The following is a 16694-nucleotide window of genomic DNA, read 5'->3' as shown; positions in this document are numbered from 1 at the left end:
CTTGTGAACCCTGTCGGCCTTGTTCCTCTAGGCTCCACACCAACGGCTCCTTTCCTTTCTGTTTCTATCTTAGGTGGTCAAATTCTATGATTTGACCTAAAGAACTGAAGCTGGGGTTCCCGGCCCTGCTACAATCTGGTTGTGGGGCCTTAGGCGGGTTCCTGCCCTCTCCATGCCTCTAAGTCCTCTTTTTGAAAGGAGCCTTACCCAGGCATGTCTAACCAAGCCCATAGCTCTAGAGCACAGTTAAGCTAAGATGCAGGAACAGCTTTTGGTTAACTTTAGCCTTTTCTCAAAATAGCCCTTTCCTCCCTTCACACATGCCCCTCGGACATAGGACAGAGGAGGGAGGAAGGAGAGAGAGGAGAGGCCCTTTTGTCTGTATATACCTGAGTGCATGAATTCTCCAGCCGTCTCCTGCAGGTTTGGTTGGTCCTCTTGATTAAGTCTCCAGGCCCAAAGAGGCCATATATCTTCCTCCTCCTCCTCTTTACTGTCTGTATTCATTCATTCCTCAAAGGTGAGGGCCTCCTGCGTAGTAAGCATTGTAGTATGTCCTGGGATTTAGCCATGAATCAGATGGACCAGTTGATGATAGGGCTGCTTCACTCCTAGTCCAAATGGCCACCAGGTGTCACCAGTGCCAACCATAAGACCTCTTGCGGGTTGGAGAAGAGATGGGTTGGGAAGAGGAAGTGTGGGTGGGTGAACTTGACCAGCTGTGCTTAGTCTGAATCACAAGCAAGTTCCTCAAATGGGAAAAACAAATTTACCTCCTTGCCCTTCCCCCACCAAAAAGACACCTTCATGACTTCCTCAAAAGCCCAGCTTGCCCGGGATCTTGGAAACTCAAGAGATTCAGCAGCCCACCCCTCACAGAGAGCCTACCAGGCTTCTTGGAAACTCCTTTGGTGATTACAGCTCACTACCTCTTTGGCAGCCTATATTATTAGAAGATTCTTCCTGGTTTAGAAACAAAATCTGATACTTACTTTGATTTTTCTTAGTTCTGCCTTCTGTGGTTACAAAGAGAAAGTCTCTTCTCCCTCATACAGCCCTTCAGACATTTGGAGAGATTGCTCAGGTCTATACAGAGCATTTACTCTGTGTCAGACCTTGGGGCCACAGTAGAGAACAAGCAAGGTTGATGCTGCCCTCCATGGCTTATAGTCTGTCCAAGAAACCAGCAACCAGACAGCAGTAACAAGGAAGCATGCACAAGGCCAAACAGGAAAGATTTGGACTGACATAGAGCAGAAGGCAAGGCCCCGACCCAGCATGAGGTCTGGGGAGACTTCCTGGAGAGATCTCCCTGTGATCAGGTGAGCAGCTACAGGGTTATTCAAACGCCAAAGTTTTAAAGAAAAATTAAGGGAGGTGCCTGCTTGCTTCAGTTGTTTGGGTGTCCGACTCTTGATTTAGGTTCAGGTGGTGATCTGGTGGTTATGAGATTGAGACCCATGTCTGGCTCCATGCTTAGCGGGGAGTCTGCGATTCTCTCTCTTTGCCCCTCCCCTGGCTCATGTGCTCTCTCTCTCTCAAATGGACAAATAAATCCTTTTATTCTTTAATTTTTTTTAAAGATTTTATTTATTTATTTATTTGAGAGAGAGGCACAGAGAGAGAGCACAAACAGGGGGAGCAGCAGAGGGAGAAGCAGAAGCAGACTCCCTGCTGAGCAAGGAGCCCGATATGAAACTCGGTCCCAGGACTCCAGAATCATGACCTGAGCCAAAGGCAGTTGCCCAACCAACTGAGCCACCCAGGCACCCCTAAATAAAGCTTTTTATAAAATAAGGAAAAATTGGGAGAGTTTTGCTCATGCCCTGAGCTTAGTCTGCTCACCAGGAAATGCAACGTCATGGGGTAGCAGGGGGGAGGGTTGGGGACAGCACAGGGGACAGGAAGAGCCATCTAGGCAGTGAGAGAGAGCATGAAGTGTCTGGGACACTGACAAGGTCCAGTCTATTTGGAGTGCACAGCTGAGAAAAGAGCTATGAGACAAGGGGCCCTCAAAAGAAGGAAGAGACAACTTCTGGGCCTTCAACAGCTTCTAGACATCAGTGTCTAATGCCCAGACCCGGTCTGATGTGGGGTGTGGGGGAACCACAATGTCACATTCCATGATGCAGATCTATCTTCCCATGAATACAGCCCAGGAAGGTAGTGGCCTTTTTTGTTTGTTTGTTTGTTTTAAAGATTTTATTTATTTATTTATTTGATAGACAGAGATCATATGTAGGTAGAGAGGCAGGCAGAGAAAGAAGGAGGCGAAACAGGCTCTCCAATGAGCAGAGAGCCAGATGCGGGGCTCGATCCCAGATGCCTGGGATCATGACTGGAGCCAAAAGGCAGAGGCTTTAACCCACTGAGCCACCCAGGTGCCCCAGGTAGCAGGCTTTTGATGGCAAGTTAAAATACACCTGAGGTCTGCTAAAGCCCTTAAAGAAGCTTCAAGAAAACTGCTAAGAAACAGAGCATCCCCATCAAAGGATCCATAGCTGAATTAATGAACCTCAGACTGAGCTGTTTTTCCATTGTTCTCTGACTCATTTCTTCCTCGGTTTTGATTCCTCTCACAATATGTGTTTACTTTAATAAACATTTCTAAATGCAATAAACAAAATGGAAATCCAAAATTACTTGGTATTATTCTATCTATTGCTGTGTAACAAATTACCCGAAAACTTAGTAGCTTCAAACAACAAACACGGATTATCTCACAGTTTCTCAGATCCAGGAATTTGGGGATTGCTTAGTTAGGTGGTTGTGGCTCTGAATTTCTCATGAGATTGCAATCAAGCTGTCAGTCAGAGCTGTCATGATTTGAAGGCTTGACCAGGGCTGGCGGTTTCACTTCCAAGGCTGCTAATTTGTATGCCTGGCAAGACGTGACTGGTGGTTGGTAGGAGGCCTTGAAGCTCACAACGTGGACCTCTCGGTGGCTGCGTGAGTGTCTTGTGAGCCTGGCAGCTGACTGTCCCCGGAACTAGTGATCCAGTTAGTCCTATGCTTGAGAGGGGATTAGTCTCCACCTTTTGAAGGGAGGAGTATCGGAGGTTTGTGGATCCGTTAATTTATTTTATTTTCTTTTATTTAAATCCAATTAATTAACATACAGTGTGTTAGTAGTTTCAGAGGCATAGTTCAGTGATTCATCAGTTGCATATAACACCCAGTGCTCATTCCATTACGTGTCCTCCTAACGCCCATCACCCAGTTACCCATCCTCCTACCTTCCTTCCCCCCAGCAACCCTCAGGTCATCTTATTTTACTTTTTCCTCCCTTCCCCTATGATCCTCTGCTTTGTTTCTTAAATTCCACATATAAGTGAAATCAGATGCTAATTGTCTTTCTCTGATTGACTTATTTTGCTTAGCATAATACCCTCTAGTTTCAACCACGTCATTGCAAATGGCAAGATTCCATTTCCTGATGGCTGCATAGTATTCCATCGTATATATATACCACATCATCTTTACCCATTCATCTGTCGATGGACATCTGGGCTCTTTCTATAATTGACTATTGTGGACCTTGCTGCTGTAACATTGGGGTGCAGGTGCCCCTTCAGATCACTACATTTGTATCTTTAGGATATATAAATACCCAGTAGTATGATTGCTGGATTGTAGGGTAGCTCTATTTTTAACTTTTTTTTTTTAAGATTTTATTTATTTATTTGACAGATCACAAGTAGGCAGAGAGGCAGGCAGAGAGAGAGAGAGGAGGAAGCAGGCTCCCTGCTGAGCAGAGAGCCCGATGTGGGGCTCGATCCTAGGACCCCGGGATCATGACCTGAGCTGAAGGCAGAGGCCTTAACCCACTGAGCCACCCAGGCGTTCCTATTTTTAACTTTTTGAGGAAACTCCATACCATTTTCCAGAGTGGCTATACCAGCCTGCATTCCCACCAGCAATATAAGAGGGTTTACGGATATGTTTTTAGCTTCCAGTTACCCTAAATCTCCTTCCAAAACAACCATTATGAACACTTTGTTGTATTTACAACCAGAATTTTTCCCACTCAAAGATATACATCTACTTTCAAAAATAAAAATGGGATCATAATATAAATACTGTGGCTTACTGCTATTTTATTTAATGTTAGAATAGGTAATAATGTGCACAAAATAAAACTTAAAAGGTACAAAAACACAAAACAATTTGCAGCTGCAAGTGAGTCTCCCTCTCTCCCTGGCTCCCACCCACTCAGTTGCCCTCCCTGATGCTCACCAACTTCTTGCATGTTTATTACAAATATTACAAATATATAAGCAGAGCTACCCTTTGGTTTCCACACTCACTGTTCTGCAGTGTGCTCTTTCCCCTCACTATACTATCTCTCAGATATTTCCATTTCAGTATATAGGGTGCTGCCTCAATTCTTGAAGGAGCTATGGGATATTTCCTTGAATGTTTACTTAATATGAACTATTTTATAACGAGTTCTGTAACTGCATTTTTTTTTAAAGATTTTATTTATTTATTTGCCAGAGACAGAGGGAGAGAGAGCGAGCGAGCACAGGCAGACAAAGAGGCAGGCAGAGGCAGAGGGAGAAGCAGGCTCCCCGCCGAGCAAGGAGCCCGATGTGGGACTCGATCCCAGGACCCTGGGATCATGACCTGAGCCGAAGGCAGCTGCTTAACCAACTGAGCCACCCAGGTGTCCCTGCAACTGCATTTTAAAAAATATTTTTTAATATGTTTATTTGAAAGAAGGAACACAAGCAGGGGGAGTGGAGAGGGAGAAGCAGGCTTCCCGCCAAGCAGGGAGACTGACCCGAGGTTCAATCCCCGGACCCTGGGATCATGACCTGAGCTGAAGGCAGATTCTTTTTTTTTTTTTTTTTAAAGATTTTATTTATTTATTTGACAGAGAGAGATCACAAGTAGACGGAGAGAGAGGCAAGCAGAGAGAGAGAGAGAGGGAAGCAGGCTCCCTGCTGAGCAGAGAGCCCGATGCGGGACTTGATCCCAGGACCCTGAGATCATGACCTGAGCCGAAAGCAGCGGCTTAACCCACTAAGCCACCCAAGCGCCCTGAAGGCAGATTCTTAACCACCTGAGCCACCCAGGCATCCCAGTTCTATAACTTCAAAATATGCTCTCAGTGTCCTTCAACATCAGAAAGTGTAGGGCTGCATCATTTGTTGCAGCTTCCCACCCTGCCGCTCTGTGGACATACCCTCATTATTTGAACTGATTCTGTAGTGTTGAAAGTTTGGGTTGTTTCCTATTTTCTCATTTTTCTCTATTTTGCTTCTAAAGCAAAGAGCATATATGTAGTGAGTGAGTCCTTTGGTACTACTCATCAGAAGCTTGAAAACTACACATAATCTTTGACCCAGTAACCCCACTTCTGAGACTCGTTCCTAATAATCAGAAAAGTGAGTGTGCAAAGATGCACCTCCTTATGTTTACTGCAAAATTTTTTTTTCTTAAAGATTTTATTTATTTATTTGACACAGAGAGAGAGATCACAAGTAAGCAGAGAGGCAGGCAGAGATATAGGGGAAAGCCGGCTCCCTGCTGAGCAGAGAGCCTGATTCAGGGCTCGATCCTAGGACCCCAGGATCATGACCTGAGCTGAAGGCAGAGGCTTAACCCACTGAGCCACCCAGGTGCTCCTGCAAAGTTTCTTATAGAGAAAAATTTAAAAGAATCTAAATCCCCAATAATAGGTGACTGCTTCAATCATGATTCATAATTCTCTATTATAGAATATTGGGCATATACAAAAATTATGATGATTGGGGCGTCTGGGTGGCTCAGTGGGTTAAAGCATCTGTCTTCAGCTCAGGTCATGATCCCAGGGTCCTGGGCTGAGCCCCACATTGGGCTCTCTTCTCAGTGGGGAGCCTGCTTCCTCCTCTCTCTCTGCCTGCCTCTCTGCCTACTTGTGATCTCTGTCTGTCAAATAAATAAATAAATAAATAAAATCTTTAAAAAAGAAAAAGATTGATTTATTTTAGAGAGAAAGAGTATGAGCGGGAGGGGCAGAGGGAGAAGGAGAGAGAATCTGAAACACACTCCACACTGAGCACAGAGCCCAAGTTCACCTAATTTCATACCCCGAGATCACTACCAGAGCACAAAGATCAGGATGCTCAACTGACTTTGCCACCCAGGAATCCCTGAATTGGGCGTTTTAAATATATGAGTCGTATGTTTTAGAAATTCTATCTCCATAAAGCTATGAGCAAAACCCAACAACAACAACAAAAAGACCAACCAGATCTCTATCCAGGAGGCTGGATACCTCCTTCCAGGAGAACATGGTCCATTATTCACTCCCATGCTCCCTCCCCTAATCATGCATTTCCAGCCCCTCTTTCTCTGTCACATCTACTTGGATATTGTCCTGTCCAAGAAAGGCCATGACACACTAATGGGCTCCATGATGGGGCAATGCAAGGAAGTAGCTGGCATCAGACTCATATCTGTGTCTGCTGGAGAGGTGACCTGAGCCCATTTTAGAGGCCAAGGTGATGGAAGCTGGCAACCCCAAGAGAAGGACTGTCAGTGCTGTTGCTGGTGGTGGGTCAAATGAGTAATCGCTGAGCATCTTGAGCAAGTCATGTCTACAAGTGCAGTGTTTCTTTTTATCCTCGTGACAGTCTGATATGATAAGATACTACCATCCCCACTACAACTGAGGTTCAAAGAGTGTAAAAAACTGGGCCAAGGTCACATAACTAGGAGACACAGACAGATTGGATCCCGGGAATACCATAGTTAACTGATCTTAACCAACTGAGCCACCCAGGCGTCCCCATAGTTAACTGATCTTAAAATCCGCCCCCCAAGTCCCTGTCCTAGCAGGATTTGGGGACCTTTACGCAAGAACATCAGGGACGTGTAAACATGAAAGGGGTTGTGTGGGCAAAAGGGCAGCTCTTCAGAGCCCAGAGTCCTCCCAACCCCACTCACATGCTATCCCAGGCCCAAAGTCCCCAGAATGAGTGTTTAGGGGTTTATTTCTCTCCCAGGAACACTGATGACAAGTTTCAGGGGAGACCTATGGCAGCTGTAACTGGGCTAGACATGGAAATGCTAGCGCCGGCCCAGACAAGCACTCAGGGGCTGTCTGGAGGGAAGAAGTCACTACTGGGAAGTGAGGGGGAGGCCCCGGGAGCAAGCCAGCCCATGGAGCAGAGCAATCAAGCCCCAAAACCCTGGCCTGAAGGCAGCAGCCTGTGAGCTGGCAACCACCCTCACTCCTACCTCACCTCCTCCTGTGGCCCATGGTTTCCTCAAATGCCAAGGTGGTGTGTCTGGAAGAGCTTCGAGCTCCCTGTCTGTCAGTCCAGCTGGTCTGGACTTGGCTCTGAGGCCCTGGTCACAGACCCCGTCCCTCATCCCATTCCTATACCATAGACCCTGTTAGGGGTTGAATTATGTCCCCCAAAAAGATATGTTGAAGTCTTAGCCTCCCAGCACCTGTGAATGTGATCTTATTTGGAGATAGTGTCTTTGCAGGTTTAGTCAAGCTAAAATGAAGTCATTAGAGTGCAATCTGATCCAAGCACAATGGGTGTCCTCATTAGAAGAGGAAAAGCCCTGTGAAGACAGAGACGAAAAGCTGAGGAAGCTATGAAAGAGGCAGAGCTGCAAACCAAGGATCACCTGGAGGTAGCGGAAGGTAGTGAGTCAATTTCTGTTTAATAAATTTATGTTGTTTTAAGCCACCACATTTCTAGGGCCTCCGTAGAGCAGGCCTAAGAATCTGATACAGAACCCCAACACATTCACACACTCCCCCACACCAGGCATTTCTCTGTTCCTCCACGGACCCAAATCCTTCCCACCCTTTTAAACACGTGGTGCTCGTTCAAAATGTTCTTCACCCTCCCTCCTCCCCACCCCCTTGCCGTGCTCCTTCCAAACTCAGCTTAAATGGCATTTCTTCAGGAAAGTCTAGACGTGGGTATTCCAGGCTTCCCTCAGAACATCAACAGAAGTGCATTCTCTGAAGCCCTCGCCGTATCTGTAGTTAATGCCTGGTGCGGTTGCCCAATGCCCACGGCGCGGCGCTTGTCCTTATGTGGGTGTCATGACAACGGGGCCTGGCCTGTCATATTCGGCAGCAATCCTATCCCCTTGGCCCTGAGGCAGTGCTGGGATTTTTTTCTTTTCACAGAATACTCCAAGCATGAAACAATACATGTTCAATCTTGGGAAAAGAAACCCAAGAGAACATATTGAGCAAACAGGGAAAAATATGCTACATTCATCTACATTCCCACGGCATAGAGTAATCATTGTTGGCATTTTGACATACGTGCTTCCAGACCTTTTTTCATGCAAGATATATTTCTTAAAATGCGATTATACTGTCTTGTATGCTGCTCTTTTCCAGTGAGAAATGTGTAAAAAACATGTTTAAGAGTCAAGAGATACAGGGGTGCCTGGGTGGCTCAGTTGGTTGGGTGTTCGACTCTTGCTTTTGGTTTGGGTCATGATGTCAGAGTTGTGGGATTGAGCCTGGCATTGGGCTCTGTGCTGGGCAGGGAGTCTGCTGGAGATTCCCTCTCTCCTTCTCCCTCTGCCCCTCTTCACCCTAAAATAAACAAATCTTAAAAAATAAAAAAAAAAGGGGCGCCTGGGTGGCTCAGTGGGTTAAGCCGCTGCCTTTGGCTCAGGTCATGATCTCAGGGTCCTGGGATCGAGTCCCGCATCGGGCTCTCTGCTCAGCAGGGAGCCTGCTTCCTCCTCTCTCTCTCTGCCTGCCTCTCTGCTTACTTGTAATCTCTCTCTGTCAAATAAATAAATAAAATCTTTAAAAAATAATAAATAAATTAAAAATTTTAAAAAATTAAAAAAAAAAGTCATTATTTTTGGTGGCTATGCAACCTTCTACTATAAGATGCATCACAATTTAGTCAACAAGTCCTCATTGTTGGGCATTTGCATAACTTTCAGTTTTTCCTCTGGTGTAAACAATAATGCTACAGACATCTGAAAAATAGGCATTTTTTGTGTCCTTGTCGGATTATTTCTTTTTTTTAAGATTTTATTTATTTATTTGACAAAGAGAGAAAGCAGAGCAGGACAGGGAGGAGCAGGCTGGATCACAGAACCTTGAGATCATGACCTGAGCAGAAGGCAGAGGCTTAACCAGCTGAGCCACCCAGGTGCCTCTTGTCTGAGTATTTCCTGATGAAGGGTTCCTGGAAGTAGATTGCTAGATCTGTGATGACACATGTGTTTTTTAAGGCTTCAGATGCATAGTCCCCATCTGGCCTCTAAAGCAGAGGAACTTCTATTTTGGGGGGGTGGGATGAAGGAAGGGATGGAGTGAAGAACACGTCTGGGGGGAATAATGACCAGTCAGAGCCACAGAGCAGGCAATGTCCCCTGGGGGAGTAGGTCCTCCGTAGCCTAGCGGCCCTTGGCTACTTGGCACAGCTGGCTCTTGGGGCTGGGAGAACTCTGTTCAGGCCTTCTTTGGGGCACCTTTGATTTTCTTTGGTTTTGAAGCAGCTGAGCCCTTGCTTACCTCAGAGGGCCCCCTTGGGAGCCACTTGTGGGGAAGAGAAGATAGAGGGAATTCCCCCATTTAGAGGAAGTGATTTTTGCAAACAAGAGTTTTCAGAAGGCCTCCTTGTTCATGGGAGGCCCGTTGTCATCTGTGAGTGCATGTGTTGTCCACCTGGTTTCTGGTTGTGATGTGGTGAAGGGTCCAGGCAAAGACTCGCTGGCCTGGCCAGAATGAACAGCTGCAGCTCTGTGGGGGCCACCCCAATCCTACTCTCCAGGCCAGCCCTGTCCTCCGGTTAAATCAGCTTCTCAGTTTGCCAGAGACCAGCCAGAGATACTCCCGGCCACCGCAGGAGAATATATAGATGTGAAACTTGGACCTTCCACCCCCTCCCATGCAGTCAAGGCACAGAGCAAGCCATTTACCACCCTGAGCCTCAGACAGATCCCCTGCAAAATGGGGAATAATTCTAGCTATCTTCCAGAGTGGCTCAGCAGATTAAGAAAAATACCATGTGTAACACTTAGCATCCTATCTGGAACATGGTAAACCCTTTATGATGATGATTGATGGTGAGGTTCCATGTGACTGTTTTTTTGGCTAGAATCACAGGGCTCTCTCTGAGAAGTCAGAGGCGTGGCTACTTCCCGTGGAAGCCAAAGCCCCACTCCCCTGCAGGCTCTCAGCTGCTGTGAAACCTTTTACCAGAAAGGCTGCTGTTACAGGAAATAACTTTCATTCTCCCTTCCTCCTTCCTGATATCACAGTCTCCAGAAAAAGAGGATCTGCGTCCAGACCAGAATCAAAATCAGGCAGGTTAGTATGGTGTAGTGTGTGTGCTGCATTCCGCTGAGAGTGTGTGGAGCCCTGTCTGGGCGCTGGAGAGTCTGTTTGATCGTGGGGTCTTGAGGTGGTCAGGGTTATGGCTGCAGGGGACGGTGAGGGGGAGCAAAGGGCAATGAACAAGGGCCTCCTCAAGCTTCCCTCTCCACATCAAGACTGGACTATGGCTCATCAGGGCCCTTCCTCCCTTCCTGGGGAGCAGGAAATACCGTCCTCTCCTGAGCTGTGGTCTGGTGAGACGCCAGGGCTGCAGTGTTGTGGAAAAAGCTTTAGTTGTTTTTTAAAGTCCCATTTTCAGACTGTACCTAGAGAGTCTGCACTTGGTCGCTGGGAGTCATTGCCTTAGACCTCTCCCTGTCATCTTCCAGAAACAATCTGCAGTCTCCGAGGTGGAAGGTAAGTAGGACCAGGAGCAGCGGAGCATAGGCTCCAAGGCTGAGGCTCCCAGACACCCAGAGATGGGCAGCAGCCTTCCAACTGTCCTGCCTGCACTCCCAGACTGTGTGCCATGTTTGCTGACTAACGCCTTCCCTGGGGTGGATTCGGTGGAGAGGGAAGCGCAGGTTCCCAACAGTCCCTAGGTGGGTGGCATCTCACAGGACATTTTCAGGTCTGGGTCTGGGACAGTCACTGCTTTTTTTCTTCACTACACCTGTGGTCTTCCTGGGGTTGGGTAGGGTATTTATGTGTGGGTGCACCCACTTCTTCCCCTGCTTCTTTTCAACAATCTCTCCGAGACAGGAGTGCTAGGATGCTCTAAGCCCAGCCTGTCCTCTAGAGGCATCTCCAACAACAGCCTCTGACCCCGGCTGGGCACAGGAGGAGAAAGCTGTCCCGCCATGGTAGGAGAGTGGGAGGATAACGGCCATGGGTTTCTTGGTACCCACAGATGTCCCATTCTAGCCTGCACCCATCCATCCCACGGCCTAGGGGGACCAGAGCCCGGAAGGCAGCCTTTGTTCTGTTGACTGTCTGCATGGCAGCCCTTTGGGTTCTGGGAGAGCCACCAGAACACATTCTCCGATGGCTGGTGCTCCACCTGGCCTCCCTGCAGCTGGGACTGCTCTTCAAGGGGGTCTGTCATCTGACTGAGGAGATGTGCCACCTCCACTCCAGGTGACTCCATTACCCATAGCAATTTCCCCCCCCATCCCCCCCCCCCCATCTTGCTCTCTTGACGCCCAGCCCTGCCCCTCCTTGAATCTCCCTGACTGAGCTGGGCAGCAGTCCAGAGTTTGCCTGTCCCCTGCAGGTACCAGGGCAGCTACTGGAGGGCTATGCGGGCTTGCCTGGGCTGCCCCATTCGTTGTGGGGCTCTGCTGCTGCTGTCCTGCTATTTCTATGGCTCCCTCCCAAACACAGCTGGCCTGCCCTTCACCTGGATGCTTGCCCTCCTGGGCCTCTCAGAGGCACTGAACATCCTCCTAGAGCTCCAGGTGAGACACAGAGGGAGGTGAAGGGTGTAGTCAAGTGGAGGGAGCAGCTAGTAGGTCCTACTCTGAGCTCAGCAGTGGGGATGGGACTAGTTTAGAGGTCGGTCCTTAGAGTAGAGTGTGTAATGTTCTGCAACAGTGGCAGAGAAGGGAGCAGGTTGGCAGCTGGTCGGGAAAACTTTTTGAGGAGGAGGAATCTGGTTATACTTCATGGAGGCTCCCCAGCCCCACCCTGCCGTCTACAGGGCCTAGCCCCGGCTGAGGTCTCTGCAGTCTGTGAGAAAAAGAACTTCAACGTGGCCCACGGGCTGGCATGGTCATATTACATTGGGTACCTGCAACTGATCTTGCCAGGTGAGCCATTCTCAACACTTCTATTTCCAGATCTTTAAGACAGACAATAAGACATAAAACCTGCCATATTTTTCAAAGAATTTTTGTTCCTAAGGAATCATCTGATTCCCAAAGCAATTCTGTAGGCATGAAGGATGTTATTATGCCTGGTTTACAAGGAGGAATATGGCGCTTAGAGCCATTAAGTGATTTCTCTCAGGTTAAGCATGAGTTCTTCCAATGAATATTTACTGCATTTTCCGGGTGTGCATTTTCCCTTTTAATTCATATCCTGTGGACAAGGGATAATTATCATCCCTCTTGTAGAGATAAGACCATCGTGGCTCTACAAGGTGAAGTCACTTCTCCCAAGTCACACAGCTTAGTGAGCGGAGACAGGATTTGAACCCAGGTCTGCCCAGAGCCTGGATCCTTGACCACTCTACTACAAGCCCATGTGTCATGTCTCATTTCTTCTGACTTGCTTGCCAAGAGCATGGCTCTCCCATAACTCATTGCTCTCTGCCCTTGTCACCAGGGCCTCTGCTAGGAAACAGGTCTGGAGCAAGTGGCCAGACCCTGTACACCTTGGAGTGCTGGGAATGTCACCTTCCAGGGCTCTTCATGCCTCTCAGAGCCCTAAAAGCTGTAGTGGGAAGGAGCGGGGTGAGCAGAGACATCTGGACAAAGGACAACTGAAGGGAGGAGAGGAGAAGGAGTGGGGGGAGGGTTCCCGAAGGCTCTGCCTTCCTGGCTCAGGCACAATGCAAGTGGACTGGACCCGTGGTTCTCTTGCACTCACACATTGAGGGAACCAATGAATTGGGTCTCTGCCCTGGGTGACAGGGCTGTAGGAATGACTTCTTGGGCCTTTCCACCCCAGGGTTCCCAGCCCGGATACGCATGTACAATCTACAGCACGCCAACATGCTCCGGGGCTTGGGGAGCCATCGACTACACATCCTCTTCCCTCTGGACTGTGGGGTTCCTGACGACTTGAGTGTGGCCGACCCCAACATTCGCTTCCTATATGAGCTGCCGAAGCAAAGTGCTGACCGTGCTGGCATCAAGGGCCGGGTTTACACCAACAGTGTCTATGAGCTTCTGGAAAATGGGCAACCGGTGAGTGTTCAGGGAGAAGGGTGCTGCTAATGAGAAATCCAGCCCAGAGCACCAGAATTCTGACCCTGGGCCAAGCACTGATACAAATCCGTTGCCTTCCTCTGAGCCTTCATTTCCCAAGTTGGTCCCAGGGCTGGGCAGGATTTGGCTCTGAAGGACGATAGCAACCAATAACAGTAATCGAGCCCTTAGCGCATACCAGATGCCAGTCATCTGACCACCTCAGCTAACCCTCGCTACCACCTGCGGGGTGAGGACTGTTATGAGCCCTACCTCACGCATGCGGAAACCGAGACTCAAAGAACCAGCAAGAAACAGGATGATTTCAACCTGACAAACCACGTACTTGACCATAAAGTTGCCCTAAACGAAGGTGTGAGAATGTATGTAAGATCTCAGATGGGTTGGAGGAAGCCCAGACCAAGCTTGAACCCAGAGTCCAGCCCCTACATTTGATTTGAGGGAACCAATGAATTGGGTCTCTGCCCTGGGTGACAGGGCAGAGCCGTGGACAGCAGAGTGACTCAGTGAGCCTTGCGCCAGGATCGAGAAGGAGGATCTGTGGAGGGTAAATTTAGCACAGTCGTGGTCCTGATTTTAGGAGCAAAGGCCACCAGACTCCATGGATCCCATCAGGGCTGCCTCCTCCCAGAACTCCATCTCTACAGGCGGAGGCAGTGGGGCCCCAGCAGTGGCACCAGGGTCCAGAGTCTGTCTGTCTGGGCCCTGTTTGAGTCTTGCCCCCATCTCACCTCTTCTAGGTGGGCACCTGTGTCCTGGAGTATGCCACCCCCTTGCAGACCCTTTTCGCCATGTCACAGGATGGCCGAGCTGGCTTTAGCCGGGAGGATCGGCTTGAGCAGGCCAAACTCTTCTGCCGGATACTTGAAGACATCCTGGCAGATGCCCCTGAATCACAGAACAACTGCCGCCTTATCGTCTACCAGGGTGAGGGCTTGATAGGCTACCGGGTGGGAAGAGAAGAGGTGTCCTGAGGGGTTAGAAGTAGCTAGAGTGGCACCATGCCCTGGGTCTTCCCAAGCAGTCAAGGCATCCAAGCCTGGCTCCTTCCTGCCCGGGGAAAGGTCCTACCTCTCCACTTAGGGCACTCAGTTGCTTTCTGAGTATCTGGCTACGGGTCCTGGGTGGAGTGTGAAGAGATGGGCTCCAGGAGCCCCTGACATCATCTAGGAATGCTAGAAGAAGCAGAAGAGCCCCAGCCCCAGGACACAGAGATCAGGGCTACTGGTCTCTGCTCTCTCTGAGCCCCATTTCTAGGATTGGGAAGGTGGAATTCTGTTATCTCTAAAACCACTTCTAGCCCCAGAATTCCAGGGAACACTAGCCCCAGGGCCAGGGGTGGGAAAGAACACAGAGGTGAGGGAGAGGAAGGGTTGGAGGATCTGCCCCCGAAAGCCTCGGGGCATGTTCAAGTGAGAACAGGAGAGGTCCTCTCCACACTCCTCACCCACCTTCCCCATCCTTGTTCCAGAACCTGCAGAGGGAAGCAGCTTCTCCCTGTCACAGGAGATTCTCCGGCACTTGCGGCAGGAGGAAAAGGAGGTCACTATGGGTGGCCCAGACACCTCGATTGCACCCAATTCCTCCACGCTGTCCCAGGAGCCCAAGCTCCTCATCAGTGGCTTGGAGCAGCCTCTCCCACTCCGCACGGATTTATTCTGATGCTCAGGGTCCGCTGGCCTGAAATCCCAGTGCTCCCCAAGACTCTGGATCCCCGAGACTGTGGATTGAAGGGCTCTCTTTAGCAGCTGAATGCCCAGCAGAACCACTTCCTCCCACAGGGAGCCTCTCAGAGAAGGTCCCTGAACTTAACATTTCAAGACGAATCCTATGACTTTGGGCAAGTTGTTTTACCTCTCTGAACCTCAGTGTCCTCATCTGTGAAATGGGATTATAATCACTGTCCTACCTATCTTGCAGGGTTGTTGTGAGGATTATGATTGTATGGAACATTTTTGTAACTCTAAATGCCAGATAAATTTAAGCGATGTGTCAGGTGTCTTTCATTGGACCTCCAGACTGACTCTCTAGCCCTCTCTCCCTCATCTGTCCTGGGACGGCATCAACAGGCTCCCTTGCTCTCTGAATTCTGGTCATGTTCAGTCCATGGGAAGCCCCAGTAGGAGAACAGAGGGAAAGGGAGGGGGCGAAGTTGGGGTAGTTATTCTCCCAGATTCCTCCCTGTAGCACCAAGGGCTCTCTGCTTCTCTAACCTAAAGCCATGCTTCTGCCGCGCTCTCGGTAGCCCTGTCTCTCCCCAGGTTCCATTATCTGCCCCTTCCCCGTGCTGCTCAGACCTAGCGATGGTCCTGGCTTCCTGCTAACGACCCTTCTGGAGCACTCACTCTTCACTTATAGTCTCCTTATACCTGCCCTTTCTGAACAGCCCCCTTTCTTAAAAAAAAAAAAAAAAAAAAAATTTTTTTTTCTTTAGAGAGTACATACAAGGGTGTACAGGGGGAGGGTGGGGGGGGAGGGGAAGAAGGAGACAGCAAGAGAGATTCTCAAGGAGCTCCACGCCCAGCACGGAACCTGATGTGGGGCTCAATCTCACAACACTAGGATCATGACCTGAGCTGAAATCAAGAGTCAGACGCTCAACCGACCCGTAAACAGCCCCCTTTTCAGCACTCCTCAGATGACCTATCTGAGTGTGCCATCTTTCTCCGGCTGGACTCTGACTCACACAAGCAATCTGAAATGTCCAAATCCACTTGTACAGACGTGCTTCCACTTCCTTAGACCCCCTAGACCCCTCCTTATTCTCGGACAGGGCAGTGTGGTGGTGGGCATGCATTCACTGCGGACGGAGCCCAGGAGTCAGGCTGGGGGCAGAGAGTGGAGCATGCCCCATGGGCCTTTGTCTCTAGTGAGAGGCTGGGGAATACGGAGCGGCCTGAGCAGGCACACCGATGGCATGAAGGGCACACAGCCACATCCGGGGCAAGGAGCCACTCGAAGGACCAGGGGCCACTGGATGAATGTGCCCGGATGATAGAGCCTGCAAACGGATAAGGGGGAAGGGGAGAAGAGGGTTTGTGTGAGGAGATAGGATATACTCTGGGAAACCTCGGACAATATACACCCAGGCATCTGCTGTGTCTTATGTCATGCCATCACTGTTAGAACCGAGCCATTACAATGCTGTAGTGGCAAACCTCCCCTATCAGGGAGGGCAGGCATCCCATTTCCACCAGCTCCTTTTGTTTTACCCACGACTTGTTCCCTACCTCCCACTCTGGTTTGATTTTGTTTCACTTTGTTTTAAAATTTTTTAAGTAACCTCCATACCCAACATGTGTCTAGACTCACAACCCCGAGATCAAGAGTTGGACGCTCTATTGACTGAGCTAGCTAGGCGCCCCTCACCTCTGTTTTTTTTTTTTTTTTATCACAAATGCTCAGCACAAATTTCTGCGTACAGCATCATTATGGAGATGGGCTCAACAGACAGACAC

General features: G+C 49.1%; 1 protein-coding gene across 5 annotated transcripts; it reads left to right on the top strand.

Annotated features, from left to right (window-relative positions):
• The first annotated feature begins 10143 nt into the window (after window positions 1-10143).
• Window positions 10144-15220, top strand: STING1 (stimulator of interferon response cGAMP interactor 1). 5 transcript variants are annotated; one of them, XM_059174741.1, is made up of 8 exons: window positions 10144-10300; window positions 10614-10723; window positions 11217-11443; window positions 11580-11763; window positions 12006-12114; window positions 12977-13215; window positions 13977-14163; window positions 14708-15220. In XM_059174741.1, exons 3-8 carry the CDS (start codon window positions 11217-11219, stop codon window positions 14896-14898), a joined length of 1137 nt encoding a protein of 378 aa, XP_059030724.1. In that variant the 5' UTR covers window positions 10144-10300; window positions 10614-10723; the 3' UTR covers window positions 14899-15220. The 5 variants fall into 5 exon arrangements, with proteins under 5 accessions (XP_059030724.1, XP_059030726.1, XP_059030727.1 ...); XM_059174743.1 differs by having other exon boundaries at window positions 10614-10908; XM_059174744.1 differs by having other exon boundaries at window positions 10145-10300; window positions 10626-10723.
• The last annotated feature ends 1474 nt before the right edge of the window (window positions 15221-16694 follow it).

The sequence above is a fragment of the Mustela lutreola genome, chromosome 5 (genome assembly GCF_030435805.1).
Source record: "Mustela lutreola isolate mMusLut2 chromosome 5, mMusLut2.pri, whole genome shotgun sequence".
In the NCBI taxonomy this organism is placed as follows: Eukaryota; Metazoa; Chordata; class Mammalia; order Carnivora; family Mustelidae; genus Mustela; species Mustela lutreola.
This window is presented reverse-complemented; position numbering and strand designations above follow the sequence as displayed.

Bases quoted from the DNA above. Each gene is read 5' to 3' on its own strand.
- STING1 (XM_059174741.1), top strand. From the start codon at position 11,217: ATGTCCCATTCTAGCCTGCACCCATCCATCCCACGGCCTAGGGGGACC. The intron at 11,444-11,579 runs GTGACTCCATTA...TGTCCCCTGCAG, and splicing joins ATGTGCCACCTCCACTCCAG to GTACCAGGGCAGCTACTGGA. The intron at 12,115-12,976 runs GTGAGCCATTCT...TTTCCACCCCAG, and splicing joins CCTGCAACTGATCTTGCCAG to GGTTCCCAGCCCGGATACGC.